This window comes from Meriones unguiculatus, chromosome 2 (genome assembly GCF_030254825.1).
Source record: "Meriones unguiculatus strain TT.TT164.6M chromosome 2, Bangor_MerUng_6.1, whole genome shotgun sequence".
Taxonomy (NCBI): Eukaryota; Metazoa; Chordata; class Mammalia; order Rodentia; family Muridae; genus Meriones; species Meriones unguiculatus.
Window position 1 is genome coordinate 27,260,360 of NC_083350.1, and position 27,337 is coordinate 27,287,696.

Consider the following 27,337-nt stretch of genomic DNA (forward strand, 5'->3'; position numbering starts at 1 on the left):
TGTACCTGATGAGGGAAACAACCCAGATCCTAGACATACATACTTCTGCAAGTATCTCAAAACTTGTCACACGGGCACAATTCTAAGAGCCTGCGAGAAGGCTGCAACTACATTCAGCCCTCACCTCCACAGAGAAGATATAACCACGGCACACTACCAAAGTGCATTTGGAACTAATACCTAGATTTATCTGAGGTTCTTCAGCCACTATCATGCTTGGGTTCAGGGCAAATCAACAGTCTCAACTGTATCAGGTACAAACATTGTATTTCTTATAAGGTAACTCTTCTCCAGTGGTAGGAAGGTGGTAGCCAGCGGGGCGTGGCCTTTAACCCCAGAGGCAGAGGCAACAGGATCTCTTTGAGTTCGAGGCCAGCCTGGCCTACAAGGTGAGCCCAGAACTGCCAAGGCTACACAGAAAAATAAAAATAAAAAAAAAAAATTAAAATTAAAAATAAAAACCTGTCTGGAAAAGTTTAAAAAAATAAAAAGAAGGTGGTGACCTCCCCTCAACCAGAGACCCCAGGCTGAAGCGCGTGCAGTTATTCTCACAGAGAACTTCTGGTTAACCTAAAAGAGTCCGGTTCTGCCAAGAAGATCCAGTGTCCTAGAACTGAGAACTCAGTTCTAGGTATGAACATTCAGTTTTTGGAGCCCATACATGCCCTGACCAGAGTCACTCTATGGACTGGGATGATATATACATTCTTCTAGTCTGGTTTTGTTGTTGTTACACTCTGATAGGCATAAGTTAGGCTTAGACGGTGACAGATTTAGCAGTAGCAGGAATGTAAAGAGTCCCTCCTGATTCTGGTCAGTTGTCAGAATAAAAAAAAAAAAAAAAACTCAGAAAATAGCCATAAGAACTAATAGCTACAGCATAATGACTGGAGGCAAGAGCTAGCCAACTGTACAAAACTTGAGGCGACCTCGCATCATGAGGCTGTGTACCTGCTGCCTGCCCCAAATGGGAGGCAGCATCAGGGTGAAGGTGCCCAGACCTTCCCCAACTAGGCTTGTGTTATCTTAGAGCCATTTTTTTTTTTCATGGAGTGAACCTTTCTGGTGAGACAGAGGAGGTAGGCAATTATAACAAATTAATCCAGTGATCTCTGGACTCAAGAGAGTAAGGAGGGGAGTCGGGGCACGAGCTGAAAGGATCTAAAGGCATCTGGAGCATCCCATTCACTGGTCCAGCTGCCGCCAGCACCAGTTCAGACAGGACCTGTCCAAAGCAAAACTGCACCCAGCTTGTCAGCCCTGGGTTGAGGTGGGTGCTCTTCTCCCGCAAAGCCAATCTCTTCTCCTAAGTCCCTCCCATGATAACTTTCCTTCCCTACATCAGTTCACCCCTTAGACCCTCCCCCCAGGGCCACCATCCCGTACACCCCAAGTCAGCAGAGTTCCCTTTTTTTGCCCACCACCCCCAGCACTCAGGCAGAAACCCTGCAGGGCGGAGCCTCGGACACGCGCCAGTGCGTCCAGCAGGTGGCAGCAGCGAGCGGCCTCGCCCCCCGCGCTGCCAAGCCGCGAGCCCACATCATGGATGGCGAGCTCTCGGGTTTCGCCTGGCTCGCCCTGGCATCCCAGACCCCAGACGACCAGCGGGATTCATGAGTCGCTTGCAGGGGCCGGGGCAGGGGCCTCTGGCTCCCAAAGCTGGCCAAGAGGTGGGTCCCGGGGCGGGTCGCTGCTCCCGAGGCCGGGCGGGGACGAGCTGCCTCCGCCCTGCCTCCCTGTGGTCCACACCCCCTTCGGGCTCCGCAGCCTGCTGGCTGGGATAACGCGGGGTACGCGCGAGCCGGCGCTACCGGCCTCGCTACTGCCCGGGGTTCGGGTCCCAGGTGCGGGGACGGGGCACCTGAGTCCTCCTTGCTTGCCCCTCCTCCCTGTTCACCTGCCCTGCTCATCCACTCGCCTTCAAGGCCAGCGGCTCCAGCCCAGACGGAGAGGGGCCAGCAGGGGGAGAGCGCACCTGAGGATACACAGGATACCCTGCTCTGCCTTTTCACCCCCAGGTGATGAGTGAGACCAGGAGAACGCAAGATTTAAAAAGCAACCGGGGCCTCCGTTTTGAATGAACGACCCAGAGCAAAGGCATCACCATGAACACGAGCAGTAAGTGGATCCTCCTCTCCTTTGCCATGGGAACAGGGGTGGGGGCGGGAGGTTCAGGAGCCTGCGCCGGGCTGCCTGGAAAGAGGAAGGAAGCCGGTATCAGGGGAACACCTGACCCCGGACTCCCTCCTTCGGGTGCTTTCGGAGCTCCCTGGCACAGGGAGAGCTTTGGAGTCTGCCTTTTCCTAATGATTTTGCTAATGTTTAATCAGCGGCGCCAGTTGCCTCTGTCGGGAAAACTGCTGTCTCCTTGCTACGCCTGGAAAGGCCTAAGAAGCAGTAGTGTGGCCATTGTCTGACTGTGGGGGCCTCCCAGGAGACCTCCATGCCCACATCTGGAAATCCATGGAGGCTCTGGATTGTCCCGGGAAGAGCAGGGAGACCGTGGGCGGGCCCAGGCAGACCCGGGATAGCAAAGAACAATTTGATAAACAAATCCTCATGAAGCCACCTTCGGGTCTGGAAGAAAGATGCAGCTTCTGTACCCAGTGGTCCCGGCTGGTTCCTTCCCTCCTCCCCCCACCTGGAGGCTGCTTAGCCCACAGGAGAAGGAGCGGCCGTGACAAACCCTTAGAGCAACAGCTCTGGCATGGCAGAAGCAATAACTGCCCTGCAGAGCCTGGACCAGACATTTTGGGCCCTAGCTACCATGAAATGCACCCAAGCAACCCAGGAAGGCCTTGGTTGGGTTACTGTGACCCGGACAATACCCTAGGAGGACATAACTGAGTTCCAATGTCACTGTCCGACTCTCTTGTCAACTTGATTGCTTGGGTCTTCCCAGCACCGAATAGGACTGTTGAGCCAGGGGACTGTTGCAAGCATTCCCAGTTGGGGGCTCCGACTTTTGGGATTAGTCCCAACTCTGCATCTCAGATTGCTCAGCTGTGAGGCCAGGAGGGATGAATCAGAGACCCTCCTGATCTAAGAACTGACAAGTTCTTCCTACAAAAAGCTGGAGCTTGGCAGTAAGGGTGGGGGGAGGGGGCAGCAGCACCTGAGTGAGACTACGTCCAGCTTCAACCCACTGTTTCCTGACCCTCCCTGCATTTCAAGGCCTTGGCACGGAGAAGAGGGAAACAGCAGAGCTGCTGGGATGGAAACGAGATGTATTTATTTACTACGTCTCTGTGTGACTCACGTCGCTGCCTTCTTCCTTTGTGTATTACATAGCTATGCTAAGCGAGTGAGTGAGGATGGACTCCCTTTCCCTCTTAGAGCCAAAGGATTTCTCCTCTTAGCTGACAGTCTGAAATGATGCTTTGGCTTCGAACCAGACTTGGGGAGGGGGTTGGGGGCAACTCCTGTCAACCCTGTCACTGGGGGGGGGGGGGTCATATGTTTGAGTCTGTGTGCTTCCGGAAAAATTAAGGTGTGGACTGCCTGCCACTCCTTAATCTATCTAGGGAGAAATTTTATTTATGGGAGTCTGTCCCAGGAACAGATAGACAAGAAGGATGGATCATCTGTTTTCCAAGGAACTAAGAAAGGCGATAAGCAACTGACTCTGCCTTTTCACTGTCCAGAATCGTAAGAAATGCTTACGCTGTTAGCAGCACTAGTACTTCAGACTGAGAAAAAAAAAAAAAAAACAGATTTCTCTTCATTCTGTCTGCCCTTCCTTCCTTCAAAACAATGATTAATGCAGTTAAATTTTAATTAATGTTGTGGATGACACAGACTTTTAAAAAGGGCCATTTTTCTAATTAGGGGGTAAGTTTGCAGGATTGCTGGGAAATAGGCAATACAATGATCAGGGCAGAGCTGTGGAAACCCCCAAGCATCCTGTAGGGAGGAAGATTCTGTAGCTGGAGGACCCTGTGGGGAGGACTCAGGGCCTGAGAACCAGGCTTCATCACTGAGCTTCATCCCAACAAGGAAACCTACAGATGGAGAGAGCATAAATCACACCTTACAGGAGTAACAAGGCCATAGGGCCACAGAAGCAGAGGGTTGGCAGGAGGCCCTTGGCTAGTCTGATGTGATCAAAATGTTCCCCTTTGAGATGTGAAATAGCCCAATTGATACACTTCTCGCTTAGTGTTTATTGGACTTCCAGTTAAGGGGTCCTCACCCCAGCTACTGAGCTGGGCTGGCTTCACTTCCCCTGCTGACTTCACACAAAAATCTCTCACTGAAGTGGTGCGATTGCTCCAACTTCATTAGATGAGACCTTACTGTTTATATTTGGTCGCATCAACCATTTATTTGATTGTGGATTGCAAGAGATTCTGAAATGTGGACTGTATTTAACAGTAGGTTCTATTCCTAATCAGTGGTTCAGGTGCCAACATGGAAGTCTGAGCAAACCATAACTCACTGTTCAACTCCTAACAGTTCATCTGGAGGACATAGGGCTGTGGTTTGGAGGCAGCTGTAAAGCAGCTGGAGCCATGCATTGTGGCGCTTGGCCGGTCATCTAGATTTCTGATGGCTGAGGCAGGAGGACTTCTATGAGTTCAAAGCCAGCCTGGGATACCTGGTAATTTCCAGGCCAGAGACTTTGTCAAGAAGGAAGGAAGGAAGGGAAGGAGGGAGAAAGGGAAGGGAAGAAAAAAGAGAGAGGCTTGGTTGAACTCGCTCAGTTCAGTTCACCTTTCTTCTCTTAGTAACTTTGTGGTGTTCATCATGTTTCATCTGCAAAAGAATTAGAATGGAATGGAAACTGCATGTTAAATTTTTGTGTAAAATACTTAGTGAAATACTTATCTGCGGGCACAGCTGTCACGTCAGCAACATGATTGTCCTGTCATCTTTACTCTGGCGGTCACTGGGATCATTGTTGCCCCTAAATTAATTTTGGGACATTAGCAAGCAGTTCACTTGGCCTCCCAAGCGTCACACCTTTGCTATGAATTGAGAAGCATACCTGAAGGGTAAATTTGGAGGATGAAGCAGACTGACAAGGAAATGCTTTATAAGCATGTACAAATGATGTTTATTAATAAGAGAGTCATTGCTCACATGACACAACAGGGCGATGCTCGGCCAGTTGTTGCTCAGTGTGGATTTCAGCATCGTCTGGATCCTTGCTCTGACAGTGGTGAGCGTTAGCAAGGCATTGGAAAGAAGAGTGATTCTGGGGCTGGCAGGATGCAACAGGTGGGCTCCACCCTCGAACCAATGAGGGAAGTGGAAGGGGCCACCTAGTGCAGGATTTCATAAACTTTTCCACTTGCAATCCCTTTTCACCCAATAAATATTTACACAGCTCCAGGTGTGTAGGTATATAAAATGGATATAGAATCAAATATTTGGGGCTGAAGAGATGGCTCAGCAGTTCTTGCAGATTTTGGTTCCCAGCACCCACATGGCAGCTCACAGCTGTCTGTAATTTCTGTTCCAGAGAATCTGATGTCCTTTTCCAGCCTCTGGGTCACTAGTCACACATGTAGTGAGATAAAATACTCATACACATAATAAATACATAGTGAAATAAATAATCTAAAAATCATTTTCAAAAGAAATCAAATTATTTGCTGATAATAAATTATAAAGAAATTATTCTGAAATGGTTTTTTGATATATAAATACTATAAATTTACTACCTATTGAGTTCAGTAAATTTACATACTGCTATTATATGATTATTTATTTAGACATAATTAATTTAATCTTGATTGTTTGATACAGCGGGGCACAGAATATCTAAAAGCATTTTAGAGTTAAAGTAAGGTCAATGACTCAAACAGCAGTTTTTAAAAGCAAATGTTCTAAAAATGTAATCCAATATATATATAATTAGTATATATGTATATACTAATATATAATATTAACATATCTAATATATACTAATAGTGTATATATATGTATATATATTATAGATATATATACATATATGCTAAAGTATATACTAAAGTATATATGTATATATACTAATTTAGTATTTACATTCTAAGCAGTGATAGCTGAACAGAAAAGCCTTTGTTTTCCATGATTAAACTATTATGTTTCTATTAGAGCAAAAAGTTTGTAAGTACAGTGAAAGCACTACTTTTCTTAACATACAGTAGTTTCAAATTCGAGCCCAGATGTTTCGGGCAGTTTTGTTGGCACCATGTGGCGTGACAGTGTTCTCAGTGCAGGGACAAGGTACAGTGAGGTCATGTGACACAGCACAGCTTAGACCTTCCAGAAACACCAAGTTCATTACCTATTTGATTTTGAGTCTAAACCTTTCACCGTTGCCAAATTTATCATAACCCCTGCATTGCTATACAGCCCTGTATAAGTTGTAACCCACAGTTTAAAAGTTGTCAGGGCTTGAAGGCCAAGAGTCACCCTGGCTTCTGTGGCTGGCTCCCTCATCTAGCTTTCTTTTCTCCTGCACATGGCCAGTCTAATTCCAGGGATCATTTGTCTCCTGCCCCACTGAGGCGTCTCCTAACTAGTCTGTCCCGTCCCGTAAGTCATTCCCCTCATATTCACTTCCTGCATCACCTTCAGCAGCATTTTGTGTGATCCAGCCACACCCCTTCTCAACCACACCATTCTGTGTCCTTATGTTTGCTCTTTCATCCTGCCGAGAGCTTGTTCCTATAACCATCACCATCCAGTATCCTCTCCATGTCACACCAGCCCCTCTGCCCACTCCCAGGCTTCACCCCTGACCTCTCCACCCTCCAAAGGTGCTAGGCTCTCCCCAAGTCCCCATTCCAGCTGACATCTCCACAGAAGACCTTCACAGGCTCAGAGCCGTTCTCTGTCATCCAATACTCATGCATGTGGTCCCTGCATGAGGCCCATCTCTGCAAATACCCAACTCCACATGGGCTGTGGCATGCAGCCTGTGGCAATGACACACTCTGGAATTTTCATGAACTCAGACCAGTTGCTGTCACAGTCTGGAGTCGTGGGTACCATCCATTAACTGTGAATGTTCAGGCAACAATACTCTTCTCTTGTCTGTTCAAGTTTCTCGTGTTGATACCAGGAGTTCCAAAACTGGAAGAGACTGAATTGACACCGGTGTGCTTGAGGACCTGATCACCAGAGTCTATTCCATGTCCTATAAAATGCCATATTACTCATTGGATCAGTGCCCCCAGAGCTCTGGAATGTCGTGCTTTCCTAGGTGAAAACTTCGGGTTGGGCCATACTCAAGGTGGGATGAGCACCTTGCACACTACGGACAATGCCCTCCATGCTCTTTCTCATGGCCTGGCATGCTAACAGAATTACTTTTTCTCTTGTTGGGAAGGGTATTCCGGAGTTATTTAACCCCATAAGAGTGTTACTTGCAGGAAGAAATTGAGCTTTGAAATATGGATTCCTAGGTTCAAATTCAAGATTTCCATGTACTCTGTGATCTCAGACATGACAGATCATATCTAGAGTAGGATCAGTAAGATGCAAGAGGACAGGGTACCTGAGAGAACCAAATGTAACACGTGTGGGTGTTGGCTGTCAGTGAACAGGGGTGGGTCTGAAGTTGGCCACGGAGTAAAGCAAGGTTCCACATGGACGCTGTCATAGAAGCCAAGCTCTCAGATTGACAGTCATACTGTTTCATCATTACAATAGCCAGTATGGGGTTTTGTATGTAAGTGAGCCATAACATTTAGGAAGATTTTTAACCTTGCATTGTATTTGGCTTAAGCCATAAAGGTCAGATAGGAAGTGAGAATCTCATGTGGTTGACACGCATTGTCCTGGTTCAGAAAAGGTGTAAGGCTAGGGCTTATGGTAATTATAAGATAGAAGTAAAATGAAAGATCCGTTAGAAAATATACCATGTGACCTGTATGGAGAAAAAAAAAAAAAAAACAGGAGGACTCTCCCAGTTGGGCTTCTAGCAGGGGACAGAGGGGCAATGTGTAGAGGGTTCAAGAGAAAGTTTCTTCACAAATGTGTGGGAAACATGCAGAAAAATAAGAATTTGCAGTGACCCAGGACCAGAAGGCTGAGTTACAGCACCCACTCCAAAATCCCATCATCATGGCCCTTGGCCTTAAAGGTAGAAGGAAGGAGCCAGAAGGTTCATCTAGGTGCTGGCTGGGAACTACTTATCAGAGCCTGCCTCTCTTGGCTCCAAAAGAGCAACCGCCCCAGTTCTAGAAAAGTAGCCAGGGGAAGAAGCATCGTCCTGTCCTTTCTCTGGTTCACCCCAGTGCCCCAGTCCCACCAGAAGCCATAGGACAGGAAAGGCAGTTGACAGTCCTGTAACAGCCACTCTCCCACAGCCTCACCTGGCTCTACACAGAATAGGAAGAGAGGCAGGACACAAAGGAAGTCAGTGTAGACACCAGGACAGGGAGGAAGGTAGCCTTCCTTCCCTGATGCCACTGCCTGGGAAGGTCCTAAGACCCCCTCAAAAGAAAGAGCCATCTCCGATACAAATGTAGCAGTATGACACTCAAGAAACTCCAAACTTGAAAACAAAAAGAAAACAGTGCTTCCCAAATAATGAAGCAGTCCCTGTTCATGATTACCTGAGGGCCTACAAGAATAATGTGAATAACTGTTTTTAAATCATCCAAACTGAGTGGCACACATCTCTGAAAATCACAGTGTGATCTCAAGAGCACTTGGACTGTGGAAAGGAAGTGATATCAGCTCCGAATCCCGACTTCCCTGTCTGGCAAATGCTTCATCTTGCTGAGATAGCATCTGCTGTCGTGAATGGTCAACCCCTGGCTCTCACCCAGCATTCACCAGATTCCATTGTAAATGAAGAGAAAACAACCAGAAGTGGGTATGCAGCACCTCCAATGCTGGGTAGTTAGCTGATTAAACTGTCATCCTGTACTTCTTAAGGGAATGCTGGACTGAAATTGTTGAGTTTCCATCCATCCCTGCCCCTTACTTGCTGTGTGTCTTAAGTCTGCTTTCTACACCAACTCCCCTTCTTTGACGATAATTCAAGGGGGACTGGAGTATTAATAGCACGTAATACTTAATAGAGCTGTTGAGAATAAATAGGTCTGGGGGCTAAAAAGACGGCTCAGTGATTAAAAGCCCTTGTTGCTCTCATGGAGGACCTGGGTTCAGTTCCCAGCAACCACGTGGTGGTTTAGATCTGTAACTCCAGTTCCAGAGGATCTGATGCTTTCTTCTGACCTCTGAGGGCACAGGCACTCACACTGTGCACGGAAATACACACAGGCAAAATACTCACATACATAAAATAAAACAGATCTTTTTTTTTTAATGAGTAAGTCTGTAGCTGAGAAAAGAACGTATCATTTCGCTTGGATTTTCATAGCTAAGTATTACCTGCTGAGTGTTTAGAACAACAGAGATATGTTGCTTTACAGCCCTTGAGGGTACAAGTCCGAAGTCAAGGAGAGGTTTTTTTTGTTTTGTTTTGTTCTGTTTTTTGTTTGTTTTTGTTTTTCAAAACAGGGTTTCTCTTCTTAGCCCTGGCCGACCTTGAACTCAGAGGTTTGCCTCTCAAGTGCTGGAATTAAAAGGCATGCACCACCACGCCTCAGCTCAAAGTCAAGGTTTTACCACACCTTTAAAGGGATAGGCCGGGTAGCTATAGGCCTATACCTAGCCACCATCTTATTTCATTTCAGCTCTTCCAATACTCTATGTGGCTTTGTCCAGATTGCTCCTGGTGGTAAGGACACCAGTCATGCTGGATTAAGACCATCCTCATGACCTCATTTCAACTTGATTATCTATCTGCAAATAAGGTCAGGTTCTGACAAGCCAGGTCTTGAGATCTCCAGGTGTGAATCAGGAGAGAGGCCACAAGTTCATTCCCAATGGCGTATCTGTTAGGAGAAAGCCCTCCTCCTAAGGAATCACTCCCTAAAGGTAGGTTTCTCTGAATATCAACCAGCCCCAGGAGCTGGTGTAGGATGCTGACAAGTAATAGGAAATACTAGTGTCGCCTAAGTTCTCTATCCAGTGTGGATGTTTAAATAGTCACTTTGCCTTTTGTGAAAAGTAGAGCTCAGTTAGCAGAGTGCTTGGCTATAAGCAACAGGCTCTGGGTTGGATCTTCTGCACAAACTGGAGAGGGGGCAAACGCCTGTAGTCACAGCGCTCAAGAGGTACAGGAGGGAGGATCAAAGGTTCAAGGTCATCCTCAGCTACATAGGCCAAGGCCAGCCTAGGCTACCTGTGATTTTTGTCTTGGGGGGAAGGGAGGGATAGAGGGAGGGGAAGAAAAGAGAAATGGGAGGAAAGAAGGGAGAGAGAAGGGGAGAAAGAAGTGTGGAGAATCTCATACAGGGGAAGAGCAGAGGTGGCTCAGCATGTTTGCACTCAGTTTGCTGAGAGCACATCACACGCCCGCTCAGGAAATTATGCAAATATGGTATTAAGTAGTGTAAGAAAATTAACAGGCATGGTCTTGATGTCCAGTTTGCCTAGCTCCTGCTACTATCCAAAGTGGGAATCAAAACTGGATAATGTATTCACTCAAAAATTATTTGCTAAAACCTAGGTCTGCACTAAGCATGGTTCTGGTAACAGACAATAAATGTAAGCATTGTGGACCACGTTGATGGACCATGCAAGTAAGCACAATCAGGCACGTACACTGTGCTTGCCCTGTACCGAATTATTAACAAATCTGAATTATTACTCAACTCAAAATTGGGATTTATAGCTTATCATAAAAATAAAACTGGAGCCGGGTGGTGACGGCGGCAGCAGCAGCAACACAGGCCTCTAATCCCAGCGCTCGGGAGGCGAGGCAGGTGGATCTCCAAGTTGGAGGCCAGTTTTGGTCTACATAGTGAGTTTTAGGACAGCCAGGGCTACACAGAGAAATCCCGTCTCAAAAACAAAACAAAACAAAATAAAAAGCCCAAAACCTAGAAAATCCCAAAGCACTGTTTCTCCCTTCTGGCAACATGATCACAGTCAGTAGGATTTATGCTTTAGGTATACTATGTGTACACAAGTCTGTTTAGCCACCCTGCCCCCACTTCCTAATACTTAACAAATATTTCCATGTTTCTTTGCCACTATGACCCTTGAATTTTATAGCCCAGTCTAGTAGACAGATGATCCAGGTAAGATAAAATGTGTAGAAGTGCATCTTCCGATGGAGAAATGGCAGCTGATTCCTGATGGGAAAATGTCCTGCCTGGAGTTGGTAGGTGATCAACCTACCTCCCACTACCACGTATTAAAGACCCCTTAAAGGGAGCAAGCCCCACAGTGGGTCCTACTTCCTTAGCTGGCCTACTCCCAGAAGGCAGGATGCGCTGTATCTCCTGGAGGTCAGCTTTTGCTTCCAGAGAACCTAGTAGTAGAAAGGAGGGCCAAGAGCAAAGGAGACTATTTTAGATCAGTGGTACCCAATGCCTGAAACAAGGCATCTTTGGGTCTTCCTTTGATGGTTGTTCCATTTTTGTTGTGACATAGAAAACACTCCCGGTCCAGCTGAGGACATCCAGTCACAGTGTGAGCTCTGTGTCAGCTCAGGAAGATAACTGCCAGGAGTATGTCCTGGGAAGCCACAACAGGGATCTCATATAGCTACTTGGGGTCTTTCTAGAAGAGAACTTCTTCCCTCGGGGAAGTTCGCAGAAGGCTGGTTACATGGTTACATGTTCAAAAGACATCTCAAGAATGACTTGGTTAATGAAAAGGCCATGCTCTCTGCTAAGCTCTTTGATAAAGACAGAGGATTGGATTGTGTCCCATCCTCAAACACCATAATTCCCCCATCAAGGAAGAAGAGGCCATCGAGCCTCATCTCAGGCTCAGGAGGAGGCCCTGGGCACCGTGATCTGCTGGCATATGTGATTCAGGTTATGTGGACTTCACGAGATCAGAGCACTGCTCTGCAGAACCCGGGTTAGGCTCTGACTGTAGAAGCATCGTGTTCAGAAAGGACAGTGATCCGCTGTGTGCTCAGAAAGAAGGGGCCAGAACAGTGAAGGATGCAAAACCTGCTAGGGAGCAGGAAGAACCCAGGCTCAGCATCACATAGCAGTCTGCCTCAGAGTGCAGTGAACCCCTCAGAAATTTGAGTGGAGCACAGAGCCAGACAAGGGGCACATACAGGCAGGCTCCCCACTGCATCTGCACTGGTGACCAGCCCCACCCCCTCCTGGCGGTCTCCCACTCCTCCACACTGGTAGACTTTTCCAGAGCTGCTTCCTTGCATCTGCTTAATTTTGTGCAAAGCACAGGTCTTTCTCCATGGGTGGCCATCACTTGCCCTCAGCGACAGAGCCAATGAGACGATTGCTTTGAGTAGTCTAATGACACCGTTGATCTATTTTAAGCACCTGAAGCGTACTCCACCAAGTGCCAATCTTCCTGCTGCGAGCTACTCTCAGCATGCAGGAACAGGGACTGCCTGAGGTCTGCGCCTGCATTTTAAGATCCGGGAAACCGCCCAGGAATCCTGGCCCTGCTGTCCAAAGGTAGACTAAGGCATCCACTGAATTGTTATTTTCACAGTCAGCATGGATGCGTTGCTTCTGATGTCAGGATTATGTGACCTCAGGTGACCATAAATCCTCCTTTCAAAGGGCACACACAGAGCCGGGACTGTCACACACATAAGAAGAGGAGACCTAGGAGGCACCATTTATGGAACAATGAGAAGCCCAGCCTCCGTCAGGGCTGCCTCCCACCCCCTCCTCCCAGGGAAGAGACATTCTTTCCTAACTGCAGCCTGAGTGTTTTACTCATATTGCTTTATTGAACCCATACAACACTCCCCTGAGTCCTGTACCTAAGAAGGGCCCCCACATAATGTTGCATTCTCACCGTTCCTCACAGACAGGCCTGGCACAACCCGTAACGATCCCGTTCATTAGCCCGCTGACTTCCTTTCTAGCTCTTGTGCCCTTTGAAAACTCCCGTGATGGCTGTGACAGACCCTGCCTGTTTCGTTCTGCTCCTAAGTCAGTGTTAGATAAGTGTCGTCTGTGCCCACATACATAGAGCAGAGGTTCGTGGCTTCGGGTGCACTGACCCACTGAGTCCTACGAGAATCCTGCATGGTACACACCACATAATATACTCAAATCATACAAAAATATGCTGGCTCAGAGAAGAAACAGTCGGCTCCCAGTCTCAGGTTTGAAACAGGTGACGGAGACTAGAGTAAATACATGAAAAGAGGCACCTGATGCCCTTCATTTGCATAAAAAGAAGCTGAAGTCCCCAAGTAAATCACCTGGACCAGGTCCTGCAAGCTGGGAAGCAGCTGTGCAGGTGCTGAGCCATGTCTGTGTGGCTGAGACCATCTGTTCTGCTTTCCTGCTCCTCCTTTGCGCCATCCTTCCCTGTTTTCTGGGACGGGAGCCCCAGGAAACACATGGTTTGCATGTTGGTCTTACAGCTGGATGTCCCCGTACTTTTTGCTCATTCACTCAGACAATAAACAAACTTCCAATCTATACAGCAGTGGTGTTCCAGGCACCTGAGATACAGAGGACAGAGATCCCAACCAAAGATCGTTTCCATCCAGAGTTGCCAAGGCCTAGGCACTAGGCACTGTAACTGTGAGGGAAGCCTTCAGGGGAGGAGAGAGAAGGAGAAGTATGATGAAGGCAAGCCAAAGTCCTTCAAAAGGCTCAGAAATGAGCCATTCAGTCTAGACCCCCAGGAATGAAGAAATTTGTTAGGTCAAGGAGAAGGGATAGCATGACTTATTCAGTTGTTCTGACTGGCCAGCATCCCACAGCTCCTTGTTGTACAGCTCCTGAGACCTGGGCCTTTGGCTGGGACCTGGGATGTAGAACAACATAAAGGGGCCTGAGAATTTAGGGAAGGGTCAGGACACCAGCTGCTGCGTGGATGCGGTATAAGAAACGTGAACCGATGGACGGAGTGAACTAAGGCTGAAAGAGGGCTGGTGAGCATCAGGTCTTTGAAAGTTTCAGTGCCAGCTAAGGAGGATGTGTTACAGTCTAAAGTTGATGAGGAGACGCGAGAGGTTTTGAGCTGAGTGGTGACCTGACAGGGGCTGTGCATTATTTAGGAAGAACTCGTGGCAACACCTAACTGATACACTGCAGGGACAGAGGCTTGGCAACCTGCAGCAGCACATGTGGCTTACGAGAGGGAGAGCAGGGGCTGCAGGGAGGTCATGGCACCATTACTCTGCGTCAGGGTTCTTGTGCCCACTGGTAGGTCTGTTACCTAGCTCTCCTCTCTGACACTATGCAATCTGAAAAACTTTAAAAAAACGAGGTCACTGGCCCAGTCAAGAAACCTAGATAGTGCTAAGTGCTTGAGCTACCGGGTCACACAGGCAGCCTGGGTTCAGATTCCAGATGGGAACTCACCTGCGGTGACTTACTTTATCTCTTGTCACTCACACTTCGGTTTCCTCTTTAGATAGAGGTGAGAGGAAAGTGAAAGATTGGATATGAATTGCTTACCGTAGTGCCCAGCACATGGGAAACACTCAAGAAGATGGACTGTGAGAAAGTGATGAAATGCAGTTGAATGTGTTTGGAGAGCTTCCTTTAAATACGTAAAGTAATCATCACACTATACTGTTTGACACTGTCATGCCTTATTATTCATTTCCTAGAGTGTACAGATAACAAAGGACTTAATTGTTAGCTAATAAACTAAGAACCTTATGACAAGTTAGATCCTATTCTGAACACTCCCCATAAATAGTTTTTTTTTTAATTGCAGCCATGAATTAAGGTGAATTCTTTTCTTCATTGGGATTACCAAATTGAGATGGTGATATGGAGATGCCAGTGGCCATTTTATCTAACAAAAGTGTGAAAAATAAAATCGTAGCTGTGGCCATATAGAAAAATTCATGAGTCCATTCATACCTGAAAGCAAAGCTCCCTCCCTCCAGACCTCTGTAAGAACCATCAAAATTCTTATTTTTGCTTCAAGTACTTTCAGCTGTGTTCCTGTAAACTACACCTGAGCAGATTCCCAACAAGAAAAAGGGATTATGAGACATGTCTTTCACTCCTATAACTAATCCCATTCATCACACTCCTAGCCATCTTTAGGATACAGTATTCTTTCATAAAGACACCCCTCGTCCCCTTCTGAAGTGGTTTTATGCCCTCTGCTAAAGGCCATTGAATATTTTGACTCAAACGTTTTTCTGGCTATAACTCATTCTCTGTGGGTGAGAGGGGTTTGCTAGTGCATTCCTTAGCATCCCTCTCAAGCTCCGGAGGACAGGAGTCACGCATCTGCATCCCCAGACCACAGAGGGACCAGAGAATATCCTCCTGAGCTTGAGAGAATGCCCGTGCAGCTGAACTTCACACACATGGCACCTGTTTGCGTAGGTGTCGGGGGAATTCAACTTGACAAGAAGCGACCAGAAGACACTACATAGATGGAGTACTAATGTGGAGAGGTTCACAAATGGTTTTGACATTAGAAAGGAGTCCTCGGGCAACCTGAATATCCTTCCCAAATATGGCAGCGTAGATGCATGTTCAGCTGGAGAGGAGGCTCTTCAACTTTAAATTCTTGAGATTTGAAACTTCTGTACAGCATATCCACAATAAAAAGTTAAAAAAAAAAAAGAAACTGGGTGTGGTGGCACATACCTTTAACCCTACTACTTGGGAGGTAGAGGCAGGTGGATCTTTGTTAGTTAGAAACCAGCCTGGTCTACAGAATGAGTTCCACGACAGCCAGAGCTACAGGGTAAGACCCTATGTCTTAGTCATTGTTCTTTTGCTGTGAAGGGACACCGTGACCAAGGCAACTATTATAAGGGAAAACATTTAATTGGGGGCTCTCTTACAGTTTCAGACGTTTAGTCTTTTATCATGATGCCAGGGAGCATGGTGACATGCAGAGAGGTACTAGAGCAGTAGTTGAGAGCTATATCATGATCCATAGACAGAGAGAGAGGTAAAGAGAGAGAGAGGGAGAGAGAGAGAGAGGAGAGAAGAGATCTGGGCACAGCATAGGCTTTTGAAAGCTCAAAGTCCACCCCCAATGACACACTTCCTCCAATAGGCCACACCTACTCTCACAAAGGCACACTTCCTAAACCTTCTAATCCTATGAAAAAGTTCCATTCGTACACTCAGTGGTGACTAAGCGCCCAAATATATGAGCCAATGGGGTTGTGGGAGCATTCTTTTTCAAACCACCATACCCTTTATTTAACAAAATAAATGTTAAAAATAAAAATCAGCATATATATGGAGGACCTAGGTCAGACCCATACAGGCTCTTTGATCTCTGTGAACCCATCTGAGTCCTGGTCAGTCAATTCTGTAGGTCATATTCTTGTGTTCTTGTAGTGTCCTTGATCCCTCTGGCTCCTCCAATTCTTCCTCCTCCCCCACATTACTCACCAAGCTCTGCCTAATATTAGCTCAGTGTTCTTGTGTGATTCCTAAGAGTGGAAGCAGGGGTTGTCTGACTCTTTTTGCCTGCTTTTGGGACCCTTTTCCTCCTACTGGGTTGCCTCATCCAGCCTTGATGTGAGAATATGTCCCTGGTCTTGTTTGTTTGTTTGTTTTTTATTTTTTTAATATTAGTTACAGTTTATTAACTCTGTATCCCATCTGTATCCCCCTCCCTCATTCTCTCCCAATCCTACCCTCCCTCCCTCATCTCCTCCTTGCCCTTTTCCAAGTCCACTGATAGGGGAGGACCTCCTCCAACAGGGATTTGTTAGTTCATAAATCTTGATATAGTAGCCCACTCCCAGGTTGCTTAGGCACCTGTGATGTCATCATTGGTCTCCGCCAAATGGGAACCTAAAATAAACAGACCCCTGCCTCTTACCTTTCTTCCTCTCTTGCTCTCTGCTCTCTCCCTTTCTCTGTCAGGGTGCTCCCCTTCCCCAATCTCTGTCCCTCTGTCTCTGTCTCTGCCTTCCTGGCTTGCTCAGGCCCTAACTCTGTTCTGCTTCCCTTCCCCCAAATAAACTTTCATATAAGATATGTTGTGTGCATGTGGCATCATTTTTAAATTACTAACAGGTCTACCATCAGTTTCTGGAAAGCACCAATGGCTTTCATGGCCTGAGTTGTTTCGAGGTTACCATGGAGCCACTTTGGCCAACAACTCTATTATATGTAGCCCATTCCCAGAATTGAAGGCTTTGTTTGGTGCTGAGAGATGTCCAGTTGATGCTCAGTCTCTTTTCTTATCTGGCAATTCCATTAGATCACCTTCATATACATATATATTTTAAGAAGCTTCTACTGTATTATTTCCATATGACCTCTCAAATGGTTCTTAGTTTTAGCTGTCCCTCCTCAGAGCCTCTCCCTCATGCTTCTCTTCTTCCTCCTTCTCTGTTTGATCCTTCCCATTCTAATCCTCCAACCTCCATCCTAATCCTCCAACCTCCATCCATCTTTAATTATCTATTCGAATTCCCCATCCTAGGGAGCTCCAACACACACACACCTACCTTCCCCAGTCTTTTACTCTATGCCTAACCTCTATAGTTATATGGATTTGTAGCCTGCTTATCAAAGACTTAACAGCTAACATCCATGTATAAGCAAGTGCATACTATATTTGTCTTTTGGGGTTCAGGTTACCTCACTCAGGTTGATTTCTTTTTTCTTTTTTCTTTTCCACCTGTCTCTGCCTCCCAGAGTGCTGAGATTACAGGCATGTGCCATCATGCCTCACTAAAAAAAAAAAAAAAAAAAAAAAACATTCTTAAGTTAGTAGTTTGTGGACTTGCAATAGCAACAATCCAAAATTCCAGCAATGAGATAAGCTTAACAGATCTTCTGGAGGTATCTCCATCCCTGATCTTAAGCTGTACTATAGAGCAACAGTATGGTACTGGCATAGAAACAGAATGATGGATCAAACAGAAGACCCAGAAATAAACCCAAACACTTATGGACACCTGATCTTTGACAAAGAGGCCAAAACAATACAATGGAAAAAAAGATAGCATCTTTAAAAAATGGTGCTGGTCTAACTGGATATCTACATGTAGAAAAATGCAAATAGATCCATACTTATCACCCTGCACAAAACTAAAGTCCAAGCGGATCAAAGACCTCAGCATAAAACCAGACACATTAAATCAGTTTGTTGGTTTTGAGACAGGGTTTCCCTGTGCAGCCTTGGCTGTCCTGGACTCACTTTGCAAGACCAGGCTATCCTCGAACTCACAGAGATCTGCTTGTCTCTACTTCCCCGAGTACTGGAATTAGAGATACACCACTCCATCTGCCATGTGTCTGGTCTTATTATAGCTTGTTATGCTATATTTGGTTGATCTCTGTGGAAGCCCTGCTCTTTTCTGAGGAAAGGTGAAGGGGTGGATCTGGGGAAAAGGGAAGGTGTTTGGGGGAGGACCAGAGACTGGAGGAAGGAGAGTGAGGTGAAACTGAAGTCAGGATGTAATATAGGAGAGAAGAATAAATAAAAAGGAAAATTTAAATTAAAGGAGTTCTTACAGTTGACAAATTGATCCATCCCTGCTCCTATTACAAGACCTCTGCTAATCAATATGTAAAAATTGATTCAAAATATGTCACAGGCCTAAAGAAAATAAAAGCTAAAAAATAATAAGATTTCTACAATATGACACTGACTTCCTTGATCTCTAAACTCAGTAAAAACCGGTAACAACCCAAGCCAACACATCCTAAAAGAATGAAGGTGAGTGGCCAATAGACTCTTAAAAAGGAACTCAACATCATTCGTTTCAGTAAAATACATTTCAAAATGCCTGTGTACACCCACCCAGGTGGCTAGCATTTCTCGTATATTGTTGGTGGAAATGCAAAGGGCACAACTTTAGAAAAGAACCTGAGAGTGTCATAAAAAATTCAGAATACGCCTACCTGTGATCCAGCAGCACCTTTCTTAGCTGTGGACTCGTGGAAGATGAAAACATATATCTGCAGGAAGATTTATGCAAGAATGTTCCTGGCATCATAATAGCCCAGAGCTAAGAGCAATCCAAATGTTTGTTTGCACACAGCTAGGTAAGCAGATTGGGATCCATTTATACAGAGGATTTTCACTTGCTAAGAAAAAGTCACAACTTGGTGATACAGGACACAACAGAAATTACTGGTAGAGGCTGGTGACTAGGGAAGTCGGGCATAAAAGCATAAACCGTCTGATTCCACTTATATGAAGCCCAAGAGCAGAAAAAAGTAATCATGGTGAGCAGAAATCATAACAAAGATGTCAACGTCAGTAAAATGCTTGCCATGAAAGCCTGAAGAGTCGAGTTTAGCTATCAGCTCATGTGTTTGAAGGAAGGAAGGAAGGAAGGAAGGTGTTGGGGAGGCATAGACAGGAGGATCCCTGGGGCCCGGTGAAGAGCTCCTCTAACAAAATTGGTGAGCTCCAGGTTCACTGAGAGAGCCTGTCCAAACAAAAGCTAAGATGAACAGCAGCAGAGACAGACAGGAACATTGGCCTCTATACTCATGTGTACCCACACACGTATGTTTATCTATCTCAATATACACATAGAAAGTACAGGCACACATAACAACACACACTTCAAGAAATCACAACAGTTTCCTTTTGACCAAGAAAAAGCGACTAATTGCAAAAAGTCACAGGAAATTATCCTGAGAGATGGAAATGTCCCTTATCTTGATTATGACCTTGTTTGTGGACTTATCAAAACTCTGTGTTTACCAAAAAAAAAAAAATCTGTGTTTAGTAATAATAAATTGTACACAGTCTCAGCATGGTACATGACTATCCAGTCTTTAGAATCAGATCTTAAGAACAGCACTGACTTCCAATGCAAGCTGTCCTGATGAGTCTGTAGTCTCTAAGGCTAGTGTTTTCATCAGGCCCATCCTGTCAGTCTGCTTGTCTTAAAGGGCTAGTTCAATACAACACCTGTACAAGTATTTGCTAGGCAAACCATTGAGCATTGTGTATTTCAAGAGTTGCCTCTCCGCCATATTTATTTGTACTGCTCTCCATGGCCCTGATATCCTAGCCACACTGGCCTCCTGGAAGTGACCCTGTCCTCTCCTCGCTAGCCTCGGGTTCCTTTCACGTACATTTCCTCCAGGAGGCTTGTTCCAAGCACCCCCCACCACCACCACCATTTGCAGCTGTGACTCCCTCCCGTCTTTGTAGTCTGGCAGGAATACATCTCCTCCCCCATTCTTCATTCTATTCATCCCATTTTGTAAATGTCTGTTTAATTACTTATTGTAGCTCTTTCCCATGTAATTATTAACTACCAATGCCCAGGAAATACAGCTTTTCCCCAGTCCCCAGCACAGAGAGATTACCCAGTAAATATTGATAAATAATGACTTTTGCCAATGTGCCCAAGCTTTAATGTGTAAACTTTGTAATCTAGTTGTGCTCAGAACTTCCTGCTTGGGGCCAAGTCCTCACTGGGGTTTTGTGAATGCCAGGAAAGTGACACCAGAATAAGTCTCACTTGAGAAAAGCCTTTTATGTCAAGGGACTAAGAGACACCTTTAGGACACCTTGACCTTAGAAAGGCTGAAGACACTTTCCGTGTATTACTGTGCTGTGTGACGTCCCTGTGGCCTACAGCCTGGGAGCCCTACATGTGTCCACAGGTGGAGAAGACTCTGAAGCACAAAAAGAATGACCCTGTGTGACCCAGGAGTTGTCCTCATCTCCAGTCCCTCCTCATCCTGAGCCTAGCAAAGGGCCAGGAGTAAGGGGAAGGACTCCGTGTTCATCTTCATCCTTTTATCGAGGACCACTTCACCACCCTAATCTCTTCACGCTCTGTATCTCATCATCAGACTTTTTTTCTTCGGTTGTCTGATGCCACTGCCTTCCCCGAGGCCATCTCTCCCCTTGAGCTAAATCCAGCTCCAGAGATTACCTCCAAACCCAGAGCAGCTGGGCACTACCCATAACTAACCTTCCCAGGAAGCCCTCAGATGCCCTCAGTCCTGTAACCAGAGCGAGCCTGCTGATTTAGATTATTCCAGCGTCTGTGACATCAGCACTATGGGGAAAATATTCCTTAGCTGGTAGCAAAGTCCATTGCTGAGTCTAGACATAAAGAATGCTTTGGAGAGCCTCCAAGGGCTTTGAACTAGAGGAGAAACTTAGTGTCATCCTCCCCGCTTGCCCCGAAACCATAGTTCCACTCTCTGTCTCTCTTGAAGTGCATATGCTTTTCAACACATGTAGTCAATGAGCCCTTTATGTGACTGTGACCTGGGGCTTCTTGGTTACACATCTGAGAGGCTGTCCTGTGCCAGTGAGTTTGGGCCTCTGTCCTATGTGTTAATTATTGTACCAGAATTCCTGGAATCGGCTGGGGACAGGATACCTCTTTGGATAGAAGAGAAGTATTCTGCTGGGCTTTTGTTTTCCCCACTAACCTATCATAGAGAGGCTGAGCAAGTGAACATATTTGTATGCTTTAAGGATGTTTTTCCCCCTCTTGTCTTAACAACCTACTTAGCTTGGGGTTTGAGAACCAAGGGGTAATGAATTTCTTGAGGTTTCTTGACCTTAATATTGTCAATAATCGGCTTTGCTACCAATGGTATCTGGAAAATTCTCCAATATTTTATGGAGCAGGAAGGGGTCTCCCTAAGTGTACATTTTACGCAGGAAGGTAGCTGGTGAAATTTACAAGGGCTGGGCTGGCATCAGGCACGTGGCTTCTGTACCCTACATCTCAGTCTGCTCAGCCATGGAATAAGTGCGGTGATCTCCTTACCTGCTTCACTGGGCCAGAGAGGATCACAGGGCACACGCATAAAGCCTTATATTAGCCTCTGTCTGCTAGATATTAAGCAGGTATCTTCTTCCCTTGGCTACTTGAAAGAAAGAGAAGTCAGCAAAGACCCAAATTGATTTTTTTTATTAGTTCTGGTTATTGGCTTCCCTTACCCAGCAAGCTCTAAAAACAAGTCTGCCCAAAAACTGAGCACAAAGCAAGCCCAACTTTATTTGGGTTACAGGTGAATGGACCAAGTAGGGAAAGAGTCAGTTGACTGTGGGTCTAATGTAATTATATACCACTGCCCTCGTTTCTAGTACTTTTATAGTGTTGCTGGGCCGTGTCCCTGCTGGCACATCCTAGTGTCTCGTTCGAAAAGTGTGGTGTCTCTAACTAAATGATAATAAAAAGGTCTCTGGTTGGTATCCATAGGCTCGCGGCTTAGCTGCGTCTCTTTGTGTCTGGAAGGGCAGTGAGCAAGCCAGGCCAGAAAGAAAGAGCCCTTTCATCATGTCCGTCAGAGCAGGTGACTTGTCTTGGCTGACAGGCTCAAAATATCACCCTTCAGCTCCTTTTACAGCTCTCAGGTGAAGGATGCCGTCACCAGGATCCTCTAATATTTGAACATGCTGTGAACCTCTCGGGAGGGCTCAAGTTTGAGCTTTACGCCTCCTCTTGCTTATACTCAGCTCGTGGCAGCTGTTCCTGAAACCATTGTCTACTGACGGCTTACCTGTCACAGGCAGTAGAGTGGGCTAGATATGATGTCTCCCTGCTGAAAGCTGTCAGACAATTGTGTTTTCCTAAATGTAGAGTCAGGTAACCCAGAAGCACCTCAGACACACCTCTTCAAGGGAGAGGATCTGCCAGTGTGCAGAGGAAACCAGATGCAATGGAAAGAAAGAAGTCCAGGGTGGATGCCAAATGCACGCAGGTCTGAGATGAGGCTAAGGCGGCCATCAAAAGCCAGGGGCTGGATCAAGATGGCCTTAAGGCTACGGAAGGTGTCTAGCTGTATATCAGGGTAGAGTAAAGCTACTGGGTAGTATTTGATATACCTGGAGTTGATGGGAGTCAGAGTTGACTATCATTGGATTTGCATTTTAAAAGAAGCACTTTGGCTGCTATGCAGAAAATGAGTTGGGAGAAGCCAGTTCAGACTTGAGATCCTCCAGGCTGGGGCTGGGGCTGGGGCTGAGGCGTAGACAGGGTAAATGCCTCGTATTCCAGGGCCATTGTATGGCCTTGATTCTCTGATAGGTATTTTTTAGGATGTTACTTTTTTTATGTGTTTGAGTATTTTGCCAATATGTGTGTGTGTGAGTGTGTGTGTGTGTGTGTGCGCGCGCGCCTGTTGCTTACAAAACACAGAAGAGAGCATCAGATTCCCTAAAACTGTTACAGATGGTCATAAGCTGCCATGTGGGTGCTGGCAACTGAACCCAAATTCTCTACCAGAACCACCCCTCCAGCCCATCTTAGTAGCATTTGTACCACTCACACCACTTAAAGTAATGACTTGGACCCTATTGAGTAGCTCATGAGAGGTGCCATAAAGCACTGATGTACGCTGGTTGGCACAAACAATGGAAGTTTCCTTCCTCCCAAGTCCACGCTGACCACTCTCACACAGCTGTGCATGACATCTGCCCTTTGTGTAGCGTGTCCTCGTCTCTCTTGTAAGGACACCAGTCATCCTTAGAGCCTATATCATGACTTCCTTTTCACTTTAGTCTTCTCCTGAGATGCTTTAATCTGCTCTGAGATGCTAGTGGTTTCCGTCTTTGAACAAGGAGGGGAATCACAGTTCGGCCCACTGGCAGTCCCTCTTATGCGGACAACCTTCACTGTTTGTATTCTGTCTTCTCCTCCCCGCCCCACCCCCGGTAACCACACCATGTACAGTGAAGGTTGTATGAGGCCTTGATGGATTTCATTTGGGTTTTGGTCTTCCACCTGAATGGTGGTGTGACTGTTAGTATAACCACAGGAATTTCCTGTGCTGGTTACTTCTTGGGAACAAATCTGTTGCATTTTACTTTCTCTGTGGCCTCAGGGAACACCTGTTATAGGAAACAGCTGTCAAGTTCATCTTGAGGAAAGAAACTCCCTCCCCCTCATCTCATCTTCGGGTGTTTCCAAATGTTCATTGTATGTCCACAAGAACAATCCAGGTCTACACACAATCCAATGACTTATAACCTGAGGGCAAGATGAAACAAGTGTGAAACATATGTGAACCGTGCTGGAGGTCAGAGGTTTTCAAAGTGTAATCTTCAGTTGAAACATTACCATCAGGTGGGAACTGCCTGGAGAAAGGCAGGTTTTCAGCCCTCATCCTAAAGTAGCTAAACCAGAAACCATAAGGGTGGAGCCTGGCAATCTGAGTTTTGACAAGACATCCAAGATTTTAGATGTCTCATCCATTTGATGGCATAGCTTATTCCTAAGAAGCTCAGACCATGAGATTTCAAAGGAAAATAGCTCACAGGCAGAGCGGGGATGAAAGGAGAACCAGAAACTATTTCTAGAAATGTGGTGCATGTGAGAAAGGCCTTGAAGAGTGGGTAGGATTTTTATATTTATATGTAGAAGATCATATTTACTACAGTTGCCATCTGCATGTTTATGTATTTCTCTTTACAAAAGTAATTAGCAGCCTGGACTCTAACTGGGAAGATCTGCTAGCTGTCCCTTCCTTGCATTTTAACTGGCTCATTCTGAATTGACGCTTCCGCCAGCATATGCTCAGTCACAGAACTGGCAACTGCAGTTGGGGGCACTGTACAAGAGGCTTGCCACCCCCACCAGCTTGAACCAGACGTGGGGGTCCTATCCCCAGAGCCTCGACAAAAACAGTTCAAAGCATCTTTGAATCTCACATTGGGAAGGAACTGTCAATGCTATCTAGTCGTTTAACCCAACTAAACCACCTCTGAGTTGGCCTTAGAGGTTGAGTGGCATCAGGATATTGTACAGACACACACAGCTAATTTGCCAGACCGTTGAACGACGCTGTGGAACAGTGGACAGCTATGGCCTGAGGACCAGATCTGATCCAGCTCCTGTACTGTTTCCTTGGAATACAGCCATGCCTGCTCAATGATATGTTGGCTGTGGCTGTATTGCCCTGTAACAATGCAAGCTCTTAACTCTCTCCAAGTGACTAAAACCCAGTTCCAGCCACTTCAAGTGTCCATTGGTCCCTATCTTTAAAGGCTACAGAAGGCCAGTATAAATAGCTGCTGCTGAGATTCTGTGTGACAACTGCTGGGTCCTGTCTATACTTCCTACTGTGAGTGTTCTCCCTTGTCCCTTAAGGCTTCCCCACCCGTGTCCTTTCTGCTCCACCCAGTTCCCTCTGCGGACTGCAGGTGTCTCTGCAGCTGTCACACGAACACTAGACTTGAAGTCAAAAGTCCCGCCTTTGCTATTAAATAGCAAAAATATGAGATGACAGGGTACTGGGAGAATCAAAAACAAAACAAAGCAAACTTCTAAATGAATATAAAAAGGTTGCTTGTATCCTCTTACAATCAAAACATATTTAAGCTGGCAAGAAGACTAAAGTGTCTCTTATCCCCATACTCTGAGTGAAGAAAAAAAAATCCGTAAATGTGTTTTAGTTGGCTCATATCATATTCTTTTTTATTTTTGTTTGTTTGGTATTTGAGCCAATATATATATATATATATATAAAAAAAAAAAACCTTGGAGTTTTACTTTAAAATCCAAGTTTCCAGTTTCACTGAGTCTACATCCCGACAGGACAGGAATCAGTTGAAGCCACAGAGGGGCATGCCTTTGGGACAAATGCCTGCTGCTCCCTTTATCTTGTCCCAACCACATCACTTATGTGTTTGTGCTTCTTGAGTTGATGTGATTATGCATCAGATGCCCAAAGATCTGGTTTGTCGTGCTGTGAACCTTATCATCTCACAGCCTCAACCACCTGTAGGAAGCACACTACCCTGGGAGGCCACCGTTGTGGGCACCTCTGATGTGGAGACAGTTTTCTCTGTGTGACCAACCTACTTAGAATGCCAAAATGGCTAAGAGATTTCCCACGATTCTCTCCAATATCAGAGACTTAGGCACAAAGCACTCAAGACGTCTGGTCTATTTAATCCCACCTGATGGGAGGATGTTTTCCCCACCTTCCTTCTTGACTCACGAACCCCCAACTTGACTTAAGATGGACTACGTCTTAAAAGTTTTTGACATCAAGTTTAGTGTTGGCGGAAACCTCAACTTCCACATTCAATTTTATTTTTAGTTAATTTTCTTTTTTGAGACAGGGTCTTACCATGTAGCTCTAGACGTCCTTGAACTTGCCATGTTCAACTGGCCTTGAACTCATAGAGCTCTGCCTGCCTCTGCCTCTCAAATGCTGGGACTAAAGGTGTGCAACATTGCACCCAGCTAACTTTCTTTTGCATTCTAAAGAATAAGAATGAGCACACTTTTTCTGTATGATAAATCCTTTGGGCTTTGGGGGTTACATGGTCTCTGCTGCTGTTGTAATATGAAAGCCACCATCAACAATGCCTCACTGAATGGACATGGTTCTTGTGATGTTTAATCCTTATTGGACTTAAAGAGGCCTAGATTAATAAAAACACACCTCTGGGTGTGTCCGTAAGAAGATTTCCAGAGGAGTTAAGTAAGAGTGAAAGGTCCACCCTGAATGTGGGTCACACCATCCAATAGATGGGTTGCGGAAGCCCAGACATGTGTTGCTTCCTAGATTACCATGAAGCAATCAGCCTCTTCCACCACAAGCTTCTGCCATCATAATGTCTGCCTCACTCTAAGCTCACTTAACAATGGACTGAGTGACCCATGGAGCCAAACCTCTGAAGTCATAAGCCCCAAACAAGCCTTTCCTTCTTTAAGGTATTTTTGGGCAGTGTTTTGTCATGAGCAATGAATGGTCTAACTAAAGTGACTGTTCCAGGAAACTGTTCACAAAGGCAGGCAGGTGTTGACTTCATGCTAGGGAATCAGGCAGTAGGACGGACCCACAAAATATGGGTTTGGGGTGGCACCCCCATGCAATCCAGCTTTTATGGATTAGCTTATATAGAACCATTTCCAAGTAGCTTACCATGATTCCTTTGTGAGAGTCCATCCCTCTAACGTCAAGACTCATATAGTACAACCCTTTCAAACACATTCCAGGATCTCTGAGAGTCCCTGAGACCTTCAGAGAAGCTCAGAGAAGCAGCATGATTTGTATACTGACCTTAAGTTATTTTCTTCCCATTCTCTCATGAGTAGGCCGTGGAGGTTTCCAGGGGCAACAGGTGGTACGTCCCCATTCTGACAGCTAATGGAATCTGTGCTTCTGCGCTTCTGGCTTTTTTTTTTTTTTTTTTAATTCCTAGAGCATGATTGCTCATATGATAAGTATTTTGTAAGATATAACTGATATGTACAAAAGCTCCTTAGCATTCATAAGAAAATTTAAGGGTATAGAGGAGTCCAGGGACCAACACTTTCCAAAACTGCTGACATTGTAGGATTCTGACTACACCTTCCCTAGCCTGCAAAACTCTGCTCAGTGAGGCTATGGCGTGGCCTCAACAAGCATCTCACTTTCCAATAGACAAGAGCTATGCTGATCACTGTGCTTCATGGTTGCACATGGTTGTGCACTAA

At 45.8% G+C, this 27,337-nt stretch overlaps 1 protein-coding gene and 1 long non-coding RNA gene across 5 annotated transcripts in view; one reads left to right on the plus strand and one right to left on the minus strand.

The window, feature by feature from the left end:
- The first annotated feature begins 1,490 nt into the window (after nt 1-1,490).
- Ablim3 (actin binding LIM protein family member 3) overlaps nt 1,491-27,337 on the plus strand; it is a 114,806-nt gene continuing 88,959 nt past the window's right edge. For 3 of the 4 annotated variants that reach the window (XR_009589779.1, XR_009589778.1, XM_021633692.2), the window contains exons 1-2: nt 1,491-1,670; nt 2,019-2,118. Coding sequence is in view for 1 of the 4 variants with exons in the window: in XM_021633692.2 (XP_021489367.1) it covers nt 2,106-2,118 (13 nt within the window). In the remaining 3 variants the exon portion in view is untranslated. The remainder of the gene's footprint in view (nt 1,671-2,018; nt 2,119-27,337) is intronic. The other variant, XR_009589780.1, reaches the window with a different exon arrangement.
- Nucleotides 3,452-18,935, minus strand: LOC132652292 (uncharacterized). Its single transcript, XR_009589781.1, has 4 exons — nt 18,819-18,935; nt 17,550-17,642; nt 4,714-4,755; nt 3,452-4,001 (listed from the first exon to the last, which is right to left on the minus strand). It is a non-coding gene; the product is annotated as an uncharacterized LOC132652292 (long non-coding RNA).